We start from the raw sequence: 27,992 nt of genomic DNA, 5'->3' as shown, positions 1-27,992 counted from the left end.
GGACTGACATCACACAACCCTCCATCAGCAGAGCAACACTACAGGGAGGAGAGACCGCCGTCCTCATCAGCAGAGGTGCTGACACACACACACACACACACCACACACCACACAACACACAGAGACACACACACACACACACACAGACACAGAGAGAGACACACACACAACCACACACATACACACACACACACACACACCTCTCACACACACAGAAGAGACACACACACACACACACACACAGAGACACACACCACACACACACACACACACCACACAAGACACACACACCACACACACAGAGACACACACACACCACACACAGACACAGAGAGAGACACACACACAACACACACACATACACACACACCACACACACACTCTCACACACACAGAGAGAGACACACACACACACACACACAGAGACACACACACACACCACACACACAGAGAGACACACACACACACACAAACACACAAGAGACACACACACACACACAGAGAGACACACACACACACAGAGAGAGACACACACACACACACAGAGACACACACACACACACACACAGAGACACACACACACACACACAGAGGAGACACACACACACACACAAACACACACAGAGAGAGACACACACACACACACAGAGACACACACACACAGACACACAGACAGAGACACACACACACACACAGAGACACACACACAACACACACACAGACAGAGACACACACACACACACACACAGAGACACACACAACACACAGACACAGAGAGAGAGACACACACACACACACACATACACACACACACACTCTCACACACACAGAGAGAGACACACACACACAGAGACACACACACACACACACACACAGAGACACACAACACACACACACACACAGAGAACACACACAACACACAGAGACACACACACACACACACACAGACACACACACACAACACACAGAGAGAGACACACACACACACACACAGACATAGAGAGACACACACACACCCACCACACACCACACACACACACAAGACACACACAGAGACACACACACACTCTCACACACACACACACACACACACAGACAGAGAGAGAGACACACACACACACACACACAAAGACACACCACACACACACACACTCTCACTCACACACACACACACACACAGAGACACACACACACACAGAGACACACACACACAGACACAGAAAGAGACACACAACACACACACACAAAGACACACACACACTCTCACTCAACCACACACACAGAGAGACACACCACACACACAAAAGACACACACACACACACACAGGGAACACACACACACAACAGACAGGAGAACCACACACACACACACACACACACACACAGAGACACACACACACAGAGAGACACACACACACACACACACAACTCAGTCACACACACACACACACACATACACACTCACACAGAGACACACACAACACACACACACACACACTCAGTCACACAACACACACCACACACACACACACACTCAGTCACACACACACACACACACACACTCAGTCACACACACACCACACACACACATCAGTCACACACACCACACACACCCACACCACTCAGTCACACCCACACACACTTGTTTAAACCTCCTCCGTGTGTTGTGTCCGTGACCAGATCTGGGGCAGTCCTGAGGAATCTCCATCGATCACATGTCCAGAAACATGTACTGGACCGACTCCATTACTGGACCGCCTCGAGGTGTCCCGACTGGACGGGAGTCAGAGGCGTTGTCCTGTTCGACGATGACCTCTCAACCCGCGCCCGATCGTCGCTGACCCCGCCCACGGGTAGGTGTGTGTTTGATCAGGGGGTATGGAAAACACACTCCTGTATGACACACAGCTCTCCGTCCTCCAGATACCTGTACTGGGCCGACTGGAACCGCGACGGACCCAAGATCGAGCGCTCCGGTCTGGACGGGAGCGACAGGACGGTGCTGGTGCAGGACGGGCTGGGGGCTGCCCAACGCCTGACCTTTGACCCCCAGAGCAGGCGGCTCTGCTGGGCGGACGCAGGTCAGCTGCACAGTTATTCAACAACGTTTGAATCATGTGGTGCTTCGTATTATTGAAAGATTGTGAATACTTTCATTCTTAATGATAACGTTCACTGATGAACCATTCACAGTCAGTCTAGAAGTATGATGTTTTCTGTTGTGGTGCATAGAAGCATTTTATATTGAATGTATTATTTATTTATATGCTTTATTTTTTATTTGATTTGTTATTTAAATGTTATCCTTTTTATGCATTTATTCATATTTATTAAGTGTATTATTTTGATTGTTTTTATTTTTTATTATTTATTTAATATTTGAATTGTGAATTTTTATTATTTAATTAATTATTTGTATTTTTATAATGAGTAATTTTTTATTTTTATTTTAATTTTGTTTTATTTTTATTATTTATTAATTTTAAATGTACAATTTTGTAATTAATTTATTTTTAGGAAGTGCTTTTTATTTAGATTTTTTTAAACTATTCATTTATTTTAATTCCACGTTTTTTATTTAATTATATTTACTATCTAATTTTTGAATGTTTTTCTTTTTATTTATTTTAATTGTACATTCTATGATTTAATAGTTTTTAGTAAGCATTTTTTTTTTTTTTATTATTATTTGTTTTAATATTACATTTTTCTGATTTTAATTAATTTTAGCAAGTGTTCTATTTTTGCTTTTTTTATTATTATTATTTATTAAATATATTAATTGTGAATTTGTATTACTTGTTTAATTTTAGTGTTTTATTTTTATCTATTTTATATTTATATATTTAAATTTTATATTTATATATTTAATTAATTTTAGTATTTTATTTTGATTGTTTTTTAAATTATTATGTATTCATTTTAAATTTACATTTTTATAAGTTAATCATTATGTTATTACGTATGTTTTATTTTATTTATTTATTTATTTTATTTATGTTTCAATATTACACTTTTATGCTTTAATAAGTTTTAGTAAGTGTTTTATTTTTGGTTGTTTTTATTAATTTTTTTATTTATAATAACATCACTGATGAATCATTCACTATCAGGCTAGACGCATGCATTTTCTATGTTGATTTTTTTTTCTTTCTGTTGAATCAAGTAATGTTTGTTTCAGGAACTCGTAAGGTGGAGTGTATCGATCCGTTCTCTCGTCTCAGGACAAAACTGACCGAAGGGATTCAGTATCCGTTCGCCATCGTGTCCTACGGCCGAAACCTCTACTACACCGACTGGAGGAGGTACGATTCACAAACACATGACTCTCAAGAACCAGTGCTTTTAATTAATCGATTCAAAAGAATCAGATTGAATCTGTTCAAAGAGTCACTGAGTGGTTTCTGAATTAACATTTGACTCACTGACTGGAAGTTTATATGACAGTGTGTATTTAAATATGGATGCTCATAAAAGGAGTTTTATTGCAAAAAAAATTATTTTAATTAGAAATAAAAACATTAAAATATATTACTACACTAAACAATTTTTCTGACTAGGTTTATTTTTATCAAGTGTTTTATAAAAAAAAATTTTTATGATTTATTTTAATTTAGATTTTTCATGATTAATACATGTTAGTAAGTGCTCTATTTAATTTTTTTTATTTAAACATGATTTATTTTAATTGAAGATTTTAATATTAATTCATTTTTAATGTGTCATTTTTATTAATTTTATTTAAAAATTATAAGTTATTATTTATTGTTTTAGTTGTTATTTAGTTGATTGGTTTTGTTTGCTTTTATTATTTCTTTAAATTTATATATATATATATATATATATATGCATGTTTTTGTTTTGTTGCTAGGGAAGCAGTGGTTGCTATGGACCATCATGATGGGATGGAGGTGGAGGAGTTTCTTCCTCAGAGACGTTCACGTATATACGGCATCGCTATCACTTACCCACAATGCCCTGCAGGTCTGAGCTGAGGTTATTCTCATCGTAAACGCCTGTGATTTCTGAACTCATTTTAATCACATGACTGTGGTCAACAGGTGTGAACTACTGCTCTCGTGATAACGGAGGCTGCTCTCATCTCTGTCTGCCGCGGCCGGGTGGATTCACCTGCCGCTGTCCTGACGCCGGAGACGGCTCGTGTGTCGAGCACCAACAGAACTTCTGAGGTTACGAGAGACTCAGAGACACTCAGAACCGAGGAGGGAATGTTCCTTTGGGCTCGGGGCGAGACAATCAGTACAGTAGGGATGCACTCGATATATTCATATCGCATCTATCAGTGTTCTTCGTCAATGTGTCGGTCCCATGAGGCTGATAATAGACGCAGACAAAATCAGGGATTAACTTTTCTCAAAGTCTTTTACGAAAGTACTGCACAGTTCCATATGGAGGCTTGTTTTCGTCACAGATTAGAAAACTAGAACGGTAAAGTTTACAATACAGACTTTTTATCGCAATTCTGAGTTTACTTTACAATTCGGACTTTTTATCGCAATTTTCAGTTTACTTTTTACAATTCTGACTTTTTATCGCAATTTTCAGTTTACTTTTTACAATTCTGACTTTTTATCGCAATTTTCAGTTTACTTTTACAATTCTGACTTTTTATCGCAATTTTCAGTTTACTTTTACAGTTCTGACTTTTTATCGCAATTTTCAGTTTATTTTTACAAATCTTGACTTTTTAGCAATTTTCAGTTTACTTTTACAATTCTGACTTTTTATCGCAATTTTCAGTTTACTTTTACAATTCTGACTTTTTTAATCGCAATTCTGTTTATTTTTCACAATTATTTAAATTGCAAATCTGAGTGTAATTTTTGCAATTCTGACTTTTTTTAAATCCGAATTCAGAGTTTACTTTTCACCGTTTTTTTATTTGCAATTCTGAGTTGACATAATGCAATTCTGACTTTTTTATCGCAATTCTGAGTAACATTTTCGCAATTCTTACTTTTATGGATTTTTGAGTTTCCATTTCGCAATTCTTTACAGAATAAAAAATATTAAAAAGGCAACTGTGACTTTATATCGGACCATTATGACTTTTTTCTCACAATTCTGAGTTTATTTCTCGCAATTCAAAGAAATATTTATATCTTTAAATTTTTTATCTGTATGGCGGAAACAAGCTTCCACAGTTCTGCATATTTTCTACTGCACAGTTATATTTTTTAATGCATACATTTTTCGCATTAAAAATTCTAGAGTGGATCTCTAATGTGAAAGTTTTTCTTTACTTTTTTTTTTTTAAACCAGGTAAAATATTAAATACGTATAATATCATAAATTACGTATATTAATAATTGTTAATAAAACACAATTGATTTTCTGTATTAGTAGTCGTTTTAACAGTTTTGATTTTTAATTACAAAATGCTGATATATAATGACAAACTGATAAAATGAAACTATTTAAACACATTTATAAACTCTGTATTGGTGCATCCCTACTAAAACCACTTGAATACATGAATCTGAATCCAGAATCTCGGTTTAGTTTGATAGTTAGGTAAATAAATGTGATTTTACTAGTTGTCTGTCAGCTTTTGGGCTGCCGGGATACATTTATACTTTGTGTGTGAGGGGGAAAGTTGCATTCTGGGATGGGTATTATCTACAATCATTCTGATTTAGCTGAAATATTACTTACAATTATATTTTAATCCGATTTTTAAAATGCCAAATGAAGATTTTCTTTATGTTTAGTGTAAATATCAAAAGTATATGGTCTTTATGGGCTCTGTATTTCCTCTCTGGTGCTCGGGGACAGAGGGCCCAGTTCAGGTTTTATGTGATGTTTACACTCATACAGTCCATCTGGACGAGAGCCTTCGATGGGAAATCACACTGTTTGTTTACACAATGCATGATGGGACGGCGGACGGCTGTGAAAACAGCTGGACAGAGGAAGGAAGAGAGACTGTGTTTTGTACAGCTGTACAATTAAAACATTTTTAAGAGGTTGGAATCTGCGGTGTTTTATTCCTCCAGGCTCCAGGCACATCTGATAATGGTGGAAACTATAACTTAGCAAGGTTTTATTGTAGGCAAACAGACCAAAGCAGTAACTGTTTTATAGATTGGCATCTTTAAACATTGATTTCTGAACCCAGTCAATGCACAGTGAATGCGATTCTATGTTGATTCATGTTTTATTACGCATTCTGTCGCTTATACTTTTATCTTGCATTTATGAGTTTATATCTTACAATTGGGACTTTTTTTTGCAATACTAAGAATTGGGAGATATAAATTCACAATTTGAGGGGGGAAAAGTCAGACCTGCGAGATTTTAACTCTGAGAAGAAAAGTCCGAATTGGGAGATAGGTTTGCAATTACGTGAAAAAGGTCAGAATTTTGAGATTAAAAAGTTGCAATAATCTTTTTTTTTTTATCACATGGCAGAAATGGACTTAAAAAATCAAAAAGAATTTAGTTTCCTGGAAAATCTGTCCCAACAACTCACAACAAAAACAACGACAAACATAATTAATATAGGGCTATCAAATAGTGATTTAGGGTAATGCAAAAACACTCGTTTTACTCGCTGGTTACTTAAATTGAGTTATTTTCTAACAGGAAAGTTAATGTCGTTTTTCTTTAATCAGACAGACCACACAGATTTGCAAACATATATTTAACATCTTACTGTGTTTATTTATCATTTAAGTACATTTCATAAATTATGTCAAGAAAATCCTGGTCATTTCATTCTCAAAATCAAATGAATCATTTTAAAAATAAAAAGGCATTATTATTACTATTAATAATATTTTGGCTTTTTTTTAATTATTAAACACATTTTCAGTTGCCTTTTGTTAACATGGGAAAATGCTCTTAAAACTGTACTTTATAATTTAAACATTACATGCAAGTACAGTTCTGCAGTATGTTGTACTAAGTTTATTTTATTGTGAAATTGATCTGTATGAGATTCATGTGATCTTAATATAAAGTGTCTTTCTGGAATTTTTGCTTCAAGCAATGAAGCTCCATCTGGTGGAGAATTGATACAGAGGTAATTGTAGAAAGGCCAGCTGCTGCTTCTAGACTAAATTCTTGATTGTGATCAAGTAAAGGTCAGAATAAGGTCAGTAATATCTCCAGATGAACTCTTACTGGACTGAAGCAGCTCAGCTTTACTTGATTCTCCATCAATCATGTTTGAGAGTCTCAAACCTGATCCTCAGGATCTTTTGAGGAGCGTTTTTTTCCAGAAGCTTTACTTTCACTGTTCCTCAGCGGAGGAATGATCTTCACAAACCTCCAGAATATCTCACATCTTCTAAGGAGCCTTGATTTCTTCAGCTCTCAATTGCTGTTTATGTCTTTTTTTTTTTTTATAACAACCCACTCGATTTATTTGATCCTTGTTCCTTGATCCTTGGTTCTTATTTCTGAACCACACTCAAGCACACCTAAAATGAAACTTTTTCCTTCTTCTTCGTCAATATATATATATATATTCAATAATATTTTGTCTTTTATACTTTGCATTTTGAGAGAATTTTACTGTACCAATTAATATTTATGCAGTAATTATTATCCTTTTCCCCCCATGAAAACAATACATTTGTTTTTGTTTAGATTTTTCATTTAATATTTTTAATATATATATATATATTTGGAAAAATTATTTTTTTTTAAACATTTTTGGAAAGCAGATTAGCACCATGTTGTATTAATAAAAAATGTCATGTAATGTCATGGTGTAACCACTTTTTAGATAATAATTACAGATTTTGTTAGGTGGAAGATTTTAATACATGTGTAAACAATCTGGGACTACTTTTAGTCTTAATTTCCTTTTTGAAATAGTGATTTGAAGTGTTAGTTTTTGCATTATGATTAGTCATTTATTTTTTTAGAAAGAGATTGCAAGGAAGTATTTTCTTACCCATATTTTTTTAATTCTGAATTTATATTAAAAAAAAAATATTAATTCAGTAATAATGCTTTATTTTTATTTTTTTACGACAATCTAGCATGTCCGAATCATGCCCTCACTATTTGTGTGTGTTCACATACTAAGTGCCATAAACCATTCCGATAGAGCTACACATTTTTAAATATCAAAACGTAAAAAAATCCCATTTAAAGTTATCGAAGAATGGTACGTTACTTTTGTCCCTCTAGCGGTTCAGACACAGAACTACATGTAACTCGCGGAAGGAGATCGTTCGGTTGTCACGTGGCTCCGCGGATGAATCTAATGTTTGATCATGATTACAAATGTTCCCAATTTCACCAACGACCTCAAACTGAAATGAAAGAGTCGGATATCTGAAAAAAATACATCGTACGAGCAGGTAAGAGCTTATATGATGCTTTTTTTCACTTGAGACAAACGTTATATACATAGCTTCAAGTTTTTTAAGGTCACCTTGATGTTAACAAGAGTTAATGCATCAGATATCACATGCAAACGTTTATTAATCAAAGTTAAAGGTCGTTTCCACATATACAAATACATTTAAGTTGCATTAATGAACATACAAACATGAATGATCAGTTAATTTATTAAAATAAAGATAGATTGATAAAAACTCTGTAAATAAATGCTTAGAGTTCACGATACCTAAAGATGAATCTTTGCCATATGAACAACAGGGTTTTATTGATCTGTATTGATTTTACATTGCAATGGTGTGTCACAAACATCTAAGAACGGCAAACTATCAATAGCTCCGACACATTGATTCAATACATTTTATTTTATTTTATTTTGGAGTTAAAAAACACATTTTAAACATGCTTCGTATCACAGTCTTTAAAAACGAGTTAAATACATGAACACAGACATCATCAGGTCCTTCTTGAACATCAGTCGATGACAGACTGTAAAGATGAGCCTCTGCGGTGATATGTTTAATTACTGATCGCATGTTTCATGATTTTGGGAACCAGAAATGCTTTGTTCGGTTAGTTTTCTGTGGTTTAAACACACTAGACTCATGTCAGCTTCAGCAGGACAAACTCAGTGACGTCTGATCCCAAACGCTGCTTTAAATCCCAATCAGTGCGTTCAGTGTTTGAGAACCGGATGGAAGCTGACTCGAGGCAGACAGGAAGTGATGTCACAGAGCTGCTTCTACTCAATGTCGTCATCACTGACGCTCTGAGAGCTCACGATACGCTGCACGAGAAGAGAGACGCATTAGAGACACATTTAAATTATAATAAAACACGTACTCTGGCAGTCAAAAGCTTTAAAACAGTCTCTTCTGCTCACCAAGCCTGCATTTATATGATCATAAATACAGAAAAATCAGGAATATTGTGACATATTTTTACTATTTAAAATAACTGCTTTCTATTTGAATAGATATTAAACTGTAATTTATTTCTGTGATGCTCCGCTGTATTTTCAGCATCATTCCTCCAGTCTTCAGTGTCACATGATCTTCAGAAACCAGAATAATATGATGATTTACTGCTCGAGAAACATTTATTAAGTTGAAAACAACAGAGTAGGATTTTTTACATGTTTTTTAATGAATAGAAAGTTCAAAAGATCAGCATTTAATTGAAATCGAAGACTTTTGTAACTTTATAAATGTCACTGATCAATGTAAAGCATACATTTTTTATAATTTCTTTACCTTTATTTTATAAAATCATCATATTCATCAAAGAATCCTGAAAAAAAAGTACTTGTGTGTTTAAATATTGATACAGAGAAAAAAAGTTTCTTCAAATCATCATCATATTCTGGTTTCTGAAGATCATGTGACACTGAAGACTGGAGGAATGATGCTGAAAATACAGCGGAGCATCACAGAAATAAATTATAGTTTAAAATCTATTCAAATAGTAATCAGTTATTTAAAATAGTAAAAATATTTAAAAAATTTCACTATGTTAGCTATATTTCTGATCAAATAAATGCATCCTTGGTGAGCAGAAGACGCTTCTTTAAAAACGGTTCATAACCTCTAGCCTGCTCGTGTATTGGTTGCATGAATGCGCAGCGGCTGATATAAGCCCAGCTGTGTGTCTTCAGTAAGTGTGTGTCACCTGACTGATGCTGGGCAGTTTGGTGAGGAGCATCTGGAAGACTGGAGGAGGAAGTGTTTGCTGCAGGACCTGAAGGAGCTGCTGCGGCTGACCACACACAGCGATCGCATTGGTCAGATGATCCACGCCCTTCTCATAGTCACCTGACAGACACACACACCACCAGAGCTCACTCGGTCAGTCTGCAAGCCTACAAACCCGTGTCTTCTGGGAGAAGCTGTACTTTACTTGAACTGCAATATTTCTGTACATTTTTTCACTTTCGCTCCACCATATTTCTTAATTTAAATGCATGCATTTCTCCAAAGTATATTCATTTTATAAAGTTACAAAGAACACAGACTGCAAGAAATCAGCTGGAATTCAATATACTGTATAAAAAAAAAAAATAAAAAAAAAAAAGAATAGAATTAGAATAGAGAGTGCTAGAGTTAGAGTGAAGAGATGTTTTTAGCGATTTAACTTAAAGTAATAAAATTAAAACAAGTAAAATGAATAAAAAATATACAGACTAAACCGATAATTAAACAAAAAAGTGATTCAAAATGTTTTTAAAAAATACTATTATCTATTAAAATGCATTGTTTTTTTTTTTTCTTTATGGCTTTCAGATGATTTATCCACCACTGGTTAGTTAACGGACACAATAAAAAAACATTGTGATGAAAAAAAATAAAATGATATATAAATTTAAAAAAAAAAAAGTCCAGTAGACTTTATTCTGGAACTCACAAGCTGCTTGTTAACGGTAAGCCCCGCCTACTTTAATTTGATTGGCTGTTCAATTATTTTGACATTTAGTGCTGGAACAGACCAGGCTTTTTATTTTAAGATCTTTTGGGTTGAGGGTTAGTTGTGTGACCCTGGTGTGAGAGCGAGGGGGTCTCACCCTGCGCCAGCAGCTCTTCTCCGAGCTGAATCTCCTCCAGGAAGAACTTCTGAACGGCTTCTGCATCTTTCAGGTCTGGAAACTAAACACACAGAGATAGAGTGAGTTAGATGGTGAAACACATTAGGGATCACGCTTCACTACATCTAGAAACACTGACAGAAATGTGTGTATGACATTACCTTTGATAATCCAGCTTTCTCCTGAACCGCCTTCTGCTTCTTTCTTCCTGAAACAATCAGGTTCATCAGTTCATTAACACTTCTGTCTGACAAACTCATCTCTCATCTGCAGCTTACTACAGAAGATCAACCAGCCCACTATATCTGTGTTTGAGATTGATGATAGATGGATAGAGGGAGGGATGGATAGACTGATGGATAGACGGATGGATGACAGAAAGATAGTTGAATGGATGGATAGATGAATAGATATAGATATACAGACAGATATATGGATAGATAGAATAATAACCAGACGGATATGTAGATTGACAGATAGGTGCTCTCACGTTCTCGTAGTTTGTTCTTGTAGTTGGGGTCACTCCGTCTCTTTCTGTCGAAATAAATGCAGTAACCGACGAACAGCGCCGCTCCCAAACCAGCTGCGATCCTGCTGCTGCTGCTGCTGACGCCCATCATGACGAGACACTAATAATAATAATAATAATAATAATAATAATAACAGCAGAGATCAGACTGACTGCGTGACCCTCACGGAGCCGCACGCGGAAAGACCCCGGTGACGTCACAGCTGAGGCGGCCGAGCTGCCGCCGGTTTCCGCCTGATCACAAATACTCGATCACACTCACGAGCTCTTTCCTCGAGCTCAGAAGATGATCAAACAACAGAAGAATATCATATATTTATGCGGAAAATAAAACGATTCTAAAAATGTAAAGCAATAATATCTTCTGTTTTTACAGCAGGTGGCAGTAAAGAGCCACAGATGAAGAATATGTTATTTGATATAAAACAGAGGCTGGATTTATGTTTTGTGTAACATTTGGATTATCGTTCAGTTTTATTTATGCATTTATTTATTTATTTTTTTTTTTTTTCAAATAATTGTTTTCCTTGTTTTACTTTGTATTAACGACTCCAAACTATGCCCATTAACAGTAAAAAAATGTTTTAATAATTGTTCAATTTACCCAAATTTACCTATATATATATATATATATATATTATCATACTGTATCATGCCACTAACATATATCGTACCTGTCCTTTTTTTCTTACTTTGAAGTACCATGTGAAAATATAGTAGATGAATATGATAATCATACATTGTGTGTGTGTGTGTGTGTGTGTATACACAATGATATTTTGGTCTGTTATCACTGTCAGTGTACTTGTTTTGGTAAGAGACGTTCTCCTAATGTCTTTCCAGTTGGTTTGTTCTTTATGTAATTCTGCACAGAATCCTTCAGTGTGTTTCTCAGCATCATCTTCTGTCTCTGAAGCGTTGCTGATGTGTGTTACAAGACTCAAACGAGCTGCTCTGTGTCTGTGTCTGTGTGTGCAGCTGCTGCTCATCAAAGACAGAGACTGACCGCATTCGTCACTGACCACATGCTGCATGTCTGGATGCTCTGTCACACTGACTGAAGTGTGTGTGTGTGTGTAGGCCTGCAGCATGAATGTGCATTTGTGTACACACGTTAATGGTTACACTAGTGTAAAAACTACAGGAAAAATATACTAACAATAAGTTGAAAGAAGTCTCTTCTGCTCCATAAGGCTGCATTTATTTGATCTAAAAAATACAGTAAAAATTTAGAAATATTTTTACAATTTAAATCATCTGTTTTCTGTGTGAATCTGTGTTAAAGTGTAATGTATTTCTGTGATGCTCCGCTGTATTTTCAGCATCATTCCTCCAGTCTTCAGTGTCACATGATCTTCAGAAATCAGAATAATATGACGATTTACTGCTCAAGAAACATTTCTGATTATTATAAGTGTTGAAAACAGTTCAATGATGCTGAAAATAACACTAAAAGTAGTTAAGTTTCTGATAGTTTATATATGGTTAATATTATTATGATTTAAATCTATCTATATCTAATATATCTAAATCTAAATCTATCTATAAATAATATATATATTATGTACTTTTAATGATGTGAAAGTATTCAACAACAAAAAAATCTCTAAATATTATATTTTATTTACTTTATCTCCATTACATGTATTTATTATATTTTAAGGGAAAACACATTTAATTATTGACGAGTAATTATTTTTCCTATTCTTTTTAACACAAAATATTAAGTTTCATCCTAAAAAATTATATAATTTATATTTAATATTGTTATATTATGCTATGAAAATTAGTTGTATAAACCATGTTTATGATGCATTTTCATCAATTTTTGGAGCTTGGTTGTGTAAATCAGCTTGAATTTATATATGCAAATATCATATTTATTTATTTTTCTCCATTACTTCCATTACAAGGTAAAGGGCTAGAATACATTTTATGAACTTCATTTTTGTTTTGTTTTGTTGGGCTCGGTTGTATTAATCACCTTCCACATTTATTGTATGGAAACATCTCCCCCACATTCATTGCACTGTAAAGGGCATTACATAAATGAAGCCTGAATTGCACCACAAAATATTCTTCTAGAGCTTTAAACGGCTCCTGGAGCAGAAACTCATCAGTTGGCAGTAATACAGTGCAGACGCTCCTCCCTCCTCTTCTCACACAGAAGTGCAATTATTTTTACCCAAAGCTGCAGCTGGTTTTTTTTTTTTTGCAAAGTCTGGCAAGTTCAGCTCCTGCCAGGAGACCGAGGCAACTGAGAAAAATCTGCTGTCACGACTGGAATAAAATACACCAGGAGTTGAGCTGCTGCCCAGGAACGTCCGACCAAGAGCCTTTTTCCATGAAGGCTTTCCATGAACCCAGAGCTGCCTGATGTCATCCGATGTGCTTTCAAGGAGGAACACGTCGTGGAACCTGGAATGGTGCGATGTAGGCCACGTCCAAGGCTCTTTCATTGTTTGGAGACAAAGCCAGAAGCACAGAGAGCCAGAGCTCTTGTTTTTTTGTGCTGGCGTGTTGTTTTTAGCCTGGGGACTCTATAAAGCCTCCGCGGTCCGGCTCTTGGCCCTCAGCGGTGTTCACGGTCAGCAAACAGCTCCAGTCCAATCACAGCACCTGGATAACGGATGCAGGAACTCAACACATGCTCCCCGTGTCTCCGACGCTGTCATCTGTGGAGCTGAGAACGGTTGAGAAAGTGTGAAAACCCCTGAATGTGTCAGAAACGGTGTTTTTGCAAGCGTGTGTGTGTGGGAGTTGGATGTGTTTGACGTGCATTGAATAAAACTGGAAGTGTGAGTCAAGGTTTGTGTGTGTTCAGTAGGGGTAGCTGGTGCTGCATCACACACTTACACACACACACTCACAGAAACAACACATGAGGAGTGAATGAGAGCTCATAACACGGCCGCTTTAATGCACAATACATAGAAATCAACACTTTCTGTGAATTATACTGACATAACGTGATAAATGACATTAGACAGCAGTTGTTATTAATATCAGATAATGCTAGAAAGTAGGCTGTTAATAACTGGTTTATAGATTGCCAACATAAGCATTGATTTGTGAACCGAATCAATGCAATTCTATGTTGATTCATGTTTTATTACAGGTGTAAATCCATTCGGTTTAGTTGTTTCGGCTTCTAGCCAAGCGATCTCTAACAGACTTCTTGCATGCATAGTTGTGCTAATTGATTTGAGTTAATCCTAAGCAAACACCACATGCATTTGTCGCGAGCATGCATGCTGTACAGAAGGGTGACGTCTCGTCTGAGATAGCAGCGGCGTCTGAAACGTTTTGAGGTGAACAAAAGCCTCCTAGTGTTGCATTTCCAGGCAGGAGACGAGCTCTTCTCCGCACCTGCTCATCGGCTCTCTTCAGATCCTGTGTGTCTCTGCCAGCCGGCCACATCCACGGGAGACTCTTGGCACGGTGCACGGGCTGCAGATGGCCTGGGATTGATGCTCCGCACGCTGCCTCCTCCTGCAATGGATCTGATTAAAGCCTTTGAAAAGAGACAGGCATTGATCATGTCGAGCTGCATCCGAGAATACCAATTAAACCCTTTGAGCTCCCCTTAAATTATATCACCATCTAATAATTACACATCCATGAATAGTCATCGTCTGGAAGAAACCTTGTTTTCTCTTGTCACCGGGGTCCAAAGCTGCAAAACAAGTGTTTTAGTGTTGTGTGTCGTGTAGTGAGTGTGAAACGAATTCACTTTTACGTGGTGTTTTACAGTGTGTTTACCCCACAATGATAAAAATCCAGTCACTTATTTTATTTTTAATCCCCAAAAAAAAAAACTTAGTCTCTATTTTCAAGCAGTTTTTTTTTGAGCAATGAGGTCACACTGCTCAGGCCCCGCCCACATTCGAAACGATTCTTTATTTCACAGAAATAAGACAGTTTTTCACCTTTTATCTTAGTATTTAATGTATCGATGTGATTGCGCTGAAGGATTGAAGACCAGTGTTTCACTCGTGTTCTGTTCCAGAACGTTCAAGTCTTTGGTTCGGGACGAAATGTGCGTGAATATCTTGCCACGTGCCCGAGGCCTTGTTTTCTGAGCAGGACTGGAATGAAAGCCTTGGAAAACATCACCAGTTTAACTGCATTTACCCAAGTCTCCCCTCTCTCTCTCTGTCTTTCTTTCCTCTGTTCTTGTTTCTTCCCCCCACAAGCTCGCCTCAGGAAATACTGAAATGATGAAAGGCGCTTGTATCTTTTTCTCCCTCTCTCTCCTCACATTCATCATGAGCCTGTTCACATTTCCTGTTTACACGCCCGAGGCCAGAGCGCCTCCCCGAGCAGGAGACGAGCCTCTGATGATGCAATCGTCCTCGTGGAGCACTACTGAAATACAATGCACCACTTCAGATTTCAGCTGCATTGTTCTGTGGCCTTTTGACACTGACATGCCCAGACTTTATTTATTTTTGGATTTATTTAATGGTTTAAAGTCATTTCTGAACCAGCATATTTACATGCACAGATAATAGATATTTAAAAGATATCAATAATTAAATTTGCATGCATTTTGTACATGCATTTATCCAAAGTGACTTGCTTTGAATTAAATGCATGCATTTATTTGTATTTTTTTTCATGCATTTAATAAAAATATACATTTGCCAGGTACAGCAGATGTTTTAAACAATAGCTACATAATAAATTACGTTTTGTTGGTTTTTATTTAGTTTTCTTTGGTAACGTGCATTAGAATTCCAGCTTGGAGATCAATCAATATGGATATTTATGACATGCATGAAGCAGAGAAATTCATAAACCTTAACTTTTCAAGTCAACGTGACATTTACAACTCTTTTTTTTTTTTTTTACTTAATCTGATGTAAAAATCAGTGTTATTTTAATATTAGCTTAGCTTTTCGTGTTTTTTGTGATTTTTATTAGTTTTCCGCTTTTTAATGTTCATACAGTTTTCATTCAGTTTAAGTTATTTTAGTACATCAAGTTAAAATTGAACATGGGAAATGTTGCAATGGCAACTATTTCGTTTAAAGTGCTTTTAATATGAATAGCTTATCTTTATCTTTACCTAAAGACAGAATACTTCATGGGTGTTTCAAAGCATTTCAGTAGACTTTTAAGTGCCTCTTTAAAAAAATTTATTTCAAGTATATTTTTTTATGGTTTTAGTTAAATGTAATAACCCTGATAAAAAGGATATTGCATCAAAAATATTGATTCGTTTATGATTTCATGCTGTTTGTAACCCAATAAAACGCATCAACGAGTCAAAGTTTGCGTGATAAGAAAACAAGTTCGGCTAACCCTTACAAAGAAAGGTGTGTGAAACACAGTAGTAAATGATCTCTGCTGATAATGCTACACCTGTAAAACAAACACTAGGAATTTGCATTGCATCTGATTTCCCTGTACGTCACAGTCTCGGAGGAAAGATTGAAACACAGCATACTGACACAGCGTTTTTAATGTTTTAAACAAGCGTTTCTCATCTTCTGTTCAAATTAGCCGAAGTCTGTTTTGTTTTATCGCTCACACAGATGGTGCATTGATTTAATTACACTTCAGTTGTGTCACAGGACCTAAAAATAAACTCTAATCTGAGAGGATAGGGGGGTATTTTTAAGGCTTTTTATTAGTTTTTTATTTCCAACCTGAAATGTGAACTCTGGGGCCTAAAAATACAAGTCGTGAAAATACAGATGCATGGAAACACGTTCCGACAAAACAACACTTTCATTAGGCCTACCTCTCATTGCCAAAGCCATACGACCAACACTTCACTATACTCAGTTGAGCTTATGAATAATTGTGACGATGATGCTTTTTTTATAATAAGCAATGCTGCAGAAATTTGCATATAAAAGAGCCTTTGATGTCTTTATCTGAAACACGCGGTGCTTTGAAGCCTCTGACTCGTACAATATGAATATACAACACTGTCCGGTCGGAATGATGCAAAGCTATTTTACTGAAGAGAACTGAATTTAAAGGGGCCCTGTCCCTCCTCATCACCTTTTCAGAAGTCTGACTTAATCTGACTCTTCGCCGATTAACAAACGCTCATCTGGTTTGTTTTTCTTCGCTTTTGAGCCGAATCTACTCTTGTTTATTAAGATTTTCTAATTTAATATCCATTGTGAACAGCATTTAATGAGTTTCTGCGATGTTTAACTCTACTGCAGTGTAGTGTACCGAGAGCTGATGGGCATTTGAGTCACGAAACAATGTAGCATTGCATCACTTGCTCTGCAGTGAATGGGTGCCGTCAGAATGAGAGTCTGATAAAAACATCACAATAATCCACAGCACTCCAGTCCATCAGTCAACATCTGGAGAAGACAAAACCTGAAACACATCCAGCATTAAGATGATTTAACTCAAATACATAGAGTGTATAATCCATAATAACACTTCCTTTATTATTATTGTGATGTTTTTATCAGCTGTTTGGACTCTCATTCTGACGGCACCCATTCACTGTAGAGCATCCACTGAAACTGCTGTGCTACAAGCTCAGTTTCAGTTAAGATAAATAAATGTGATGTATAGTACAGGGCACTATAATAAAAATGAGTGTTTTTACATCATGCAGCGAACACAACTTGATTCTGCCTTCAAACATTTATATAAATCCAAAATCCCTTCCACGTGTGTGATCTGTCGACATGGCAACGAGGCGTTCGGAGCGGGAACAGGGTTGCCAGGTAACGGCTGTGTGTGTGTGTGTGTGTGTGTGTGTGAAGGCCAGGATGGTATTTGGGTCTGTGAGGAAAGTCAGTCTGGTAAAAAACACAAGATTATGTGGAGCAGGAATGAAAGTGTGTTTGTGTTCCAGTATCACTTCAGTTTTCTGTTCACTGTTGCTTTCTGTTTATCATGTGAAACTGTATTTGTGAAGATGAATTTATTTCTGGTTTTACATACAATACATAGTATATATATATGTGCATCATTCAAAAGTTTTGAATAATTACATTTTGTAATAAAAAAAAATATATGTTTTTTGAACAAAATCTCTTCTGCTCACCAGGGCTGCATTTATTTGATCAAAAATCTAGTAAAAAATGTATAATATTTTTAGAATCTAAAACAGCTGTTTTCTATGTGAATATATTTTAAAATGTAATTTATTTCTGTGATGAAATCTGTATTTTCAGCAGCATTACATGATCACATGATCTTAAGAAATCATTCTAACATGCTGATTTGCTGCTCAAGAAACATTTCTGATTATTATCAGTGTTGAACACAGTTGTGCTGCACAATATTTTTGTGGAAACTGTGATGCATTTTATTTTTCAGGATTCACAGATGAACAGAAAGTTCAGAAGAACAGCATTTATTTGAAATGGAAATCTTTTGTTACATTGTAAATGACTGTACTGTTGCTTAACTTATTTATTTAAATCATCCAAAACATCACACACTAAATCTAGCTCAACAAGCGTTTTGTGTGACCTTAAGAACACCTCGTCCTGAATGCTGCAAAACATTTTCACTTTTTATCACCACAGATGACACAATGCCATTTCTCTGTCACTCATGAAGATTAGATCTCATCACAAATGTCACGTCTTCACCTCCAGCGAAACTCTTATGAAACGAGCGCCACTCGCCAAACAGCATTTTTGGGACTGGAAACACAAAGCAGCAGCAAATGAAGTCATTCAGAAGCGTTCCTGAGAACATTTCAGCATTGTTTTCAGTGAACAGGTTCAGATGTCTGTGGCTCATGGGAGAAATCAATGCGACAGATCAGGTCACCGTAATAAACCCTCATTCATTCATTCCGTGCTTCCTTTATGGATATACATCCTGCTTCAGGCCTTCGGAAGAGACGGGAATAGATACAGGGAGCTACAGAATGTTCCAGTCCCGTACAGATAGCATTGATAGCGGGAAATGTTACTTGTGTGTTGTTCGCTGAAGGAGCTGATAGAAATGTTTTTATCATCTGACATGTTTCAATGATCCCAGAGGAGACGATAAACTCAAATCTAAGTTGTTTCAAGTAGACAGGAACAATACTTCCTTCTCAGATGTTTTTCTCGTATCATCCACAGTTACTGAGATACTAAAGATACTAAAGCCTGAGATCTCAATATTAGTCATGTTTCATCAAATGTTTGAGTTCATACTGAGATCACTATGGAAAATTGTTTCCTCCACAGGATAATACAAAAAAAGTAATTCCATTTTGACTTGACTTAACTCACGATTCTGAGAAACAAGTGTCAGAATTGCTAATTTAATTGCTATGTTAATTTGCATTTAAAAGATAAAATGTTACAATTTACTTTTTATTTTGTGGCAAAAATCAGAATTGCAAGATGTAAACGCAGAATTGCGTAATGTAGACAGAATTCCGAGATATAAACTCAGAATTCTGAGATATAGACAACTGCAAAATCTAAACTCAGAATTGCATAATGCATACAGAATTCCGAGATATAAACTCAAAATTGTGAGATATAGACAGAATTCCGAGATATAAACTCAAAATTGCGATATGTAGACAGAATTCCGAGATATAAACTCAGAATTGTGAGATATAGACAGAATTCCGAGATATAAACTCAGAATTGCGAGATATAGACAGAATTCTGAGATATAAACTCAGAATTCTGAGATATAGACAACTGCAAAATCTAAACTCAGAATTGCATAATGCATACAGAATTCCGAGATATAAACTCAAAATTGTGAGATATAGACAGAATTCCGAGATATAAACTCAAAATTGCGATATGTAGACAGAATTCCGAGATATAAACTCAGAATTGTGAGATATAGACAGAATTCCGAGATATAAACTCAGAATTGCGAGATATAGACAGAATTCTGAGATATAAACTCATAATTCTGAGATATAGACAACTGCAAAATCTAAACTCAGAATTGCGTAATGCAGACAGAATTCCGAGATATAAACTCAGAATTGTGAGAGATAGACAGAATTCCGAGATATAAACTCAGAATTGTGAGATATAGACAGAATTCCGAGATATAAACTCAGAATTGTGAGAGATAGACAGAATTCCGAGATATAAACTCAGAATTGTGAGATATAGACAGAATTCCGAGATATAAACTCAAATTACGAGATATAAACAATTGCGAAATATAAACTCAGAATCGCAAAATTTAAACTCAGAATTGCGAGATATAGACAGAATTCTGAGATATAAACTCAGAATTGCGAGATGTAAACAGAATTCCGAGATATAAACTCAGAATTGCGAGATGTAAACAGAATTCCGAGATATAAACTCAGAATTGCGAGATGTAAACAGAATTCTGAGATATAAACTCAGAATTGCGAGATGTAAACAGAATTCCGAGATATAAACTCAGAATTGCGAGATGTAAACAGAATTCCGAGATATAAACTCAGAATTGCGAGATGTAAACAGAATTCCGAGATATAAACTCAGAATTGCGAGATGTAAACAGAATTCCGAGATATAAACTCAGAATTGCGAGATGTAAACAGAATTCCGAGATATAAACTCAGAATTGCGAGATGTAAACAGAATTCCGAGATATAAACTCAGAATTGCGAGATGTAGACAGAATTCCGAGATATAAACTCAGAATTGCGAGATGTAGACAGAATTCCAAGATATAAACTCAGAATTGCGAGATATAGACAATTGCAAAAACAATTTAACTTGGAAGTTTGATCAAAATATAATTTTCAAGAGCTTTCAAGAATGTCTTTCCAATCTCACATGTCTGCTGTAGAAATCTCAACAGTTTCTCAAACTTTGCTCAGAATTGCCAAGATACCTCAGTCGAAAGTCTCAATATGAGCTCAATAATTTTTCATCAGATGATCTGTGCTCTCCATGTTGATTTAGTAGCTCTAAATTCTTACCAGTTGATTAATGATTAATTTATGTCTTTGTGTTTTTATTTATTTACATTTAAGACAGCAAAACACATAAATTAAACATTTATCTAACTCCCATGCAGTAAATCTCTTGAGCTATAAAAGCGCGACCCCTGAGCAATAAATAACAGGTCAGTTGTAGAAATCAGTGATGATTTTGTTCAGATATGTCTGTGTCGAGCGGATCAGGCTCGTACATGCTCATAAATCAGGACACACAGCGAGGTCAAAAGGGTCGACCACTTTTGGGAAACTGGAGTATCTGTTTCCAAATTTATTAGTGTGAACTTTGACCTTAATGTGTGTCAATCCTCGCCACTCGAGTTCCTGGGAACATACGGGTGTTTCTCATTCCTGCATAACCGATCTCGGATCACAAGCCAAATTCTATAGTTACAACACACTTAACATACTTCACACACACTCACTAACTTTATTAACTAGTGCACTATCAGTGTGCAACACACACACACAAATCACAGATGGAATTACAACAAAATAATGGTAACACTTTAGAATAGGGAACACTTAATCACAATTTTTCCCTCAATAAATTCCTAATTGACTGCGTATTAATAAGGTAGTTGTTAAGTTTAGGTATTGTTTTTTAAATGCATGAAGGTAAAAAGTTTCCAAGACCATTTTAATGAGACCTTCATATAACAAACTTGTGTGTGTGTGTGTGTGTGTGTGTGTGTGTTGTGCTGTATGTGTCAAGAATGTGTCAGATAACACTGGCCATGAGCCATAAAGCATAGCATTGATGCTAATTTTCTCGTCTGTCATCGAGCGACGCCAAACATGCCAACAGGACGAGAAAATCTGGGTGTAGTGAAGATGCCTTTGACAATCACATGCTCATGTTTTTGTCATGTCCATTGAAATGTCACTTCAAGATCAATATCACCAGCCAAAGTACATCAAAAGGTCACATTTCTAAAAATGCCAAAAATTGCAACACAGAATGATCATCCTCTTCATCATCTTCCTCCACCAACCAGACGTGAAAAAAAAACTCCTTATGGAACCATTGATGCCAATGAAGATGCTTTATTTTTAGGAGTGTACTGACATTAACACACGGATGACAGCGGAGGTAATGAAGGAGTTAACTGTAGAAAACACAGTGGCCTTCGAGTGAATGACGTGATGTGTGGCCTTGAAGCATGAGCTGCCAATCTGTGAAGGACACGAAGATTAGCTCTGACCCCAGAGAAGAATTAACCGTTTGCCACAACATCTCAGTCTGGTGGAAAGCAGATTTATTAGCTTGTTCTGTCTCACTGTTTCTTTCATTTACTCTTATTGTGAGTACGTAACAATGCAAATCGTAGCTCAAAGTACACAAGCACTAAATGTGATGTTGCTGTTTTCTGATCAGAACCCATTTCTCTCTGTCTTGGCCTGGTTTCTCGTGATCAAGGCACACTTCATCGTGTAATCTATAGCTGCTACAGCAGATCGAGATGTTTGAGAAGCACATGGCTTTTCCATTCTCCGCTCAGACCGAAGTCCTGCGTCAGGCATTTCCTCTCGTTTTCCTGTCTGGGATGAACTGGGGATCCGCAGAGAAGGACGAGACTCTCCTGTTGTTCTGCAGCGTCTACATTGAGCTAATTTAGCCTCCCGAGAGACGATGGGAGGATTCCAGTAACCCAGTATTGGGACACACACACACACAGACACACACACACACACAGTGGAGTGGTGGATCCATTAAAGGATTTATTTCCAGGCAAGGCCAGTCTTTCCGAGATGATCGCTCACATCTGTTCACTTTGCTTTCCATTACAGCTGAGAGAGAAAGAGAGAGAGAGAGAGACAGAGAGAGAGAGACAGAGAGAGAGAGAGAGAGAAAGAGAGAGAGAGAAATGAACATAAGAAGCTAGAAGGTGATGAAAAGGTCATGACGTGCTGATCCTAAAGTGCAAAAACAATGATTTTCTAACTCTGTATTTTTGTCTCGTTTTTTTGAATGTTATTAATACAGCTGGACGTATCAGTCTTCAGTATTTTTTCTAAGTCTATTATTATTATTCCAAACTTCCAAACCTTGACGTTTTCTAGGCCTCGGGTCATGAGATGAACATTAGCACAGAACAGAGCGATGCGGAAGAGGAGTTTCCCAGCGCCACACAATCAGACTGAAAATAGGCCACAGTAAATCCCTAAGGGAATGAAGCACATCAGTGTGTGTGTGTGTGTGTGTGTGTGTGTGTGTGTGGGTCAGACGCAGGCAGATGGGAGTTTTCCATGAGTCTTCATTCACACAGTTTGGCCGCTGGGTCTGCTTGTGTCAGCATGTCTGTCGTCTCTCAGCACACGTATGATGAGCGTGTTTCATCCCTCCAACAGACCAACACTGATGTGTGTTCACAAACTGAGAAATCTGTATCATTCCTCCAAGATTAAATGGAGCTCTTAGCTAAAGTTAAGCGCTTTTGTTTTTCAACAGCATTTCAAAACACACTCGAGTTTGTATTATAAACCAAAACCTTTCAAAGCTGAACCGTGGAGTTGTTTTATGAACTTACTATTCCAGCATCTCACTTTTATTGGATTATCACTTTCTTAGTTTTCAGATGGACAATCAAGTGTGTATGTGAAGGTTTAGCTCAAATATAATTTATATAGCTTGTTGAAAATGCCACTTTTAGAGTATGAGCCAAAACGCGCTGTTTTTGTGTTTATTTCTTTATATGCAAATGAGCTGGTGCTCCCGCCTCCCTTTTCAATAGAGGGCGGGGCTTCATGATCTCATGCTCCAGCATACAGACATTAATAAAACAGGACAATATCACTCAATCTGATTGTATACTGTGCAGTACGTCACAAAGGGGCGGCACTTTCCCTACGACCTCGTCATTATTGGGTGAATTCTGGAAGCGCTCGTTTAGAGAGGACTGTTTATGATTTATTGGTATTATAAAAAAACGAGTGGGTGGGTTTTTATCATCATAGGCCGGTTGTTTTCACACAAAAACTGTGTTCAAACACATTATCAAAGGGATTTTTACAAAGTAGGTCTCAGAGAGGTCTTGAGGTCATCTTTTCTTTCTGCTGCTACAGAAAACAGCCTTGAGCTCCAAATGGCTGTGATTGAGCGCCGGATGTAGTATAGCAACAGATAAAGGACAGATGTGTGTGTTTGGATGTGATTTGTACGACTTGTGCCTGTGAATATTGTGTCTGCTGTGAAACACACACACACACACAGAGTCATTCGATCCGCTGTGAAGCTGTGTGTCCTTCACTCTCACGGAGTCACATACTAAACGTCATTGAAATCATAGTATGTTAAAACTAAATGCTAAAGGAGCGCTTGATTATTTTTGTGATTATTTTCTGTGCCAGAACTCAGTAACAAGCCAAAATTGGAGTAATACATGGAGCTCCTGTATAACCAAATAGGAAACATCTAAAAAACTCCAAAACCGTTTGTTTCCAGTAATATATTTAAAATCTACAAATGCTTTGTTTACTCAAAACATGCTTGAAAACAATTTATCAGGCTAAAATATATGTTGAATATATGCTAAATATATAACTAACAGCATGGGTTAAGATTTAGTTAATTTATTTGTTTTTAATAAAATTTTAATAAAATTTATTTTATTTTATGTAAACCTTCAAATGCTAAAAAATAAAAAGTCAAAATGCTTTTTTTTTTACGTATTTTGGAAAATATTAATATATTGGCAATAAATTTATATTTTCAGAAATGTTTCAAATAATCTATCATTACCTTATTTTTTCTTTATTTTTTTTATATGTTGATTTCCTTTTCATACATTTTTTATTTTTATATACCAATTTATATATATTTATATTTATATATTAGTCAATAGTTTACTCAATTGTTGTATATTTTTAAACATCTTAAAAATATAACAGATTATATATATATATTATATATATATATATATATATATTATATTATATATATATATATATATATATATATATAACATAATAATATAATAAAGCCCCCTATATTGAATAGATCTTATATATTGGGTTTGACTGAACATGAGGGACTTCAATTTATATTTCTTTGAGAAATTTTATTCTGATATTGTCCATAATTGCTCTTTCAACATATATAGACATAACAACAGCTGATATCATGCCCTTTATTGGTTGAATAATAAATATGAGCCAACAATGTATTACAGTGAGTCTAAAAAAACATGTTATTTAAAATTGCACGTGGGACACTAAATAAGCAGTTTTCTGTCTGTAAGTGTCTCAGCACGTCCCGCCGTCGCTTCTTTACAGATCTAGGTCATTCTGGGCCGCTCCTGCTGTGATACTTTAAAAAAAAGAGCATGAATCTGCAGGGAATCAGGAGACATCTGGACCATTTTCCACTGAGATAATCACTTCTGAAAAATATGAGAGATACGGTTGTAGAGAGACTTAAAGAAACAGTTAAAGACAACAGAAATGCAGTCAGATCGTTTCAAACCCATCAGTCAAATACTTTTTCTGCGTGGAACACAAAATGAGAAACTGAATTAAATATTTGAATAAAATATTTAATATCCACAATAATATGTGATGGTAATGGTCTGTTTCCTGTAGGGCAAAAATATGTCATTTCTGGACAAAATGCATGTAGAATATGTGTTAAATACACTATGGCATAAGTTTTAAAATATATTTAGTTTAAATCTTCAAATGCTAAATAAATGGCTTCAAAGGCCAATAATATATACATGTATATATGAATATTTATAAATAGTTTATACATATATAAAATAGCTAAAAAAAAATGAAGAAATATTTAGTTTTGTCTTTTAAATTTGTGATTTATTTATTTTGTAAAATGTCTTTTGTCTTTCCAACAACACATTTTTCTGTTTTGGTTGTATATGTCTATCTAATGTCTGTCTATCTATGCACATTTGTGGAGCACAAAAGTTAATAAAAGCAATTATCGGTGCCGATATTAAGCATTTTATGGTAATCGGTCATTTTTCAAACCGATAAAACTATTTTAAAAAGTTTTTTTTTTTTGTCAGAGCCCAGTTATCTTAATTTTGACAGTAATTAAAATTTTTTACACCCAAACATAAACAGTATATTAGTTCAAAATATTATCTTTAATAATCGGTATTTGGCATCTCTCGACCACTGATAAAAATCTATTTTTAAATCATTATAAAATCTATACATAAAATTTTGTTTTAATAGCTGCCTTTCCATAAAAAATTTGGACTTACATATTTACATTAGTATTTTGTGCATCTGTATTCCAAGTCTTCATATGATTGCTTAAATTTAACAAAATATGGCCTCACATATGATGCCAAATAATGTGAGTTTTGATTTCAGTGTTATGGAAAAATCTTTAGTCAATAGTGATTTGAATGTATGTTTTTTTAATGGAAATGTTGTGGTTTATCGGTTTATTGCGGGGATGGAATTCAGTGTTTGATTAGTTCTTGTTCTGTAGGATTTCTCAAAGCCTTTTAATCCTCTTCAAATGCTCGTCCTCATGTTCTCAGCACCTAATTCTCTATTTCTGTCACACTAAACATCCTTGTCTCCCGTCAGGCACATTTCAGGTCAGTAACCTATGAAGGCCGTGATGCACCTTTGGGCTATTTACTCTGTCTGCGTGCGCGTGTGTGTGTGTGTGTGTATGTGCTGAAGTAAGCCAGTCAGAAATGCTGAGTCAGTCTGAACACTCACTGCTTGTGTGGGCGTGTCTGTTTGTGGCTCTGGCTCCGCCCCCTCTGTGATCCGCCCCTCTGCTCATTTGTTTAACTCAGTGTCACCATTAGCTGGCTCCGCCCCTTAAAGAAAAACAAGCGAGAGAGAGCAAATCCAGTCTCACAGATTGTTTTCCTGACCTCATTCAGTCTGAAAGCCTAAAGTATGTGGGCTTTCCACAAAAATCTTCCCACATTTTAATGCGCCTCACACAAAAATATGCACATTAGTTTCCTCATACAAATATTACAGAATTAACAGTGTTTATGTGACAATAAAGAATGTTTATTTGCAATTTAATGTTTATTTCATTTCAGACCCATAAATCACGCCAGTCACAAGCGTGATATAAAGGACACTCGCTGGACTCCATTCAGAGCGTCCTGAGCCGCGGTTTACCTGGAAACAGATAAGAGTCTGTGCAGTTTAATGATTTACTGCAGTATGAAAGCGTTCAAAACTCTATTCAAACCTGTTTAATGTCTCAATAGTTTCTCCCAGATAGTAATGGATTAAAGGAGATTAAAGCATTGTTTTTTTTTTATCATTGATATATTATTATAGTTTTTAATTAATATTTTAATTAGATTTACATTTTTAGATTTTTTGTTTTTACTTTGTGATTTGCTGTGTTTTGTATTTTCTTAAATATTTTTCATTATTTTTTTATTTATTCGTTTTATTTTATTTAGTTTTAGTTATTTTAGTACTTCGAGTTAAACTAAATAAAAGCAAGAAATGTTGTCACCAGCTGAAAATGTTCGTTTTTTATATTTAATATAATTTATTTTAATTTAATATAATATATTTAATATATTAATGTATTTTTTTTCAGTGTATACATTTAAATATTTTTGTTATTTTATTATGCATTGGTTTTCACTCAGGAGATCCAT

General features: G+C 35.7%; 1 protein-coding gene and 1 pseudogene across 1 annotated transcript; one reads left to right on the top strand and one right to left on the bottom strand.

The window, feature by feature from the left end:
• Positions 1-5: 5 nt before the first annotated feature.
• On the top strand, positions 6-4,514 carry LOC113090284 (nidogen-1-like; annotated as a pseudogene).
• Positions 4,515-8,529: 4,015 nt separating this feature from the next.
• Positions 8,530-11,674, bottom strand: LOC113090285 (mitochondrial import receptor subunit TOM20 homolog B-like). The gene is made up of 5 exons (XM_026256207.1): positions 11,445-11,674; positions 11,116-11,162; positions 10,934-11,015; positions 10,045-10,187; positions 8,530-9,163 (listed from the first exon to the last, which is right to left on the bottom strand). Exons 1-5 carry the CDS (start codon positions 11,572-11,574, stop codon positions 9,119-9,121), a joined length of 447 nt encoding a protein of 148 aa, XP_026111992.1. The 5' UTR covers positions 11,575-11,674; the 3' UTR covers positions 8,530-9,118.
• Positions 11,675-27,992: the final 16,318 nt, after the last annotated feature.

This window comes from Carassius auratus, unplaced genomic scaffold, assembly GCF_003368295.1.
Source record: "Carassius auratus strain Wakin unplaced genomic scaffold, ASM336829v1 scaf_tig00054025, whole genome shotgun sequence".
Lineage (NCBI taxonomy): Eukaryota > Metazoa > Chordata > Actinopteri > Cypriniformes > Cyprinidae > Carassius > Carassius auratus.
This window is presented reverse-complemented; position numbering and strand designations above follow the sequence as displayed.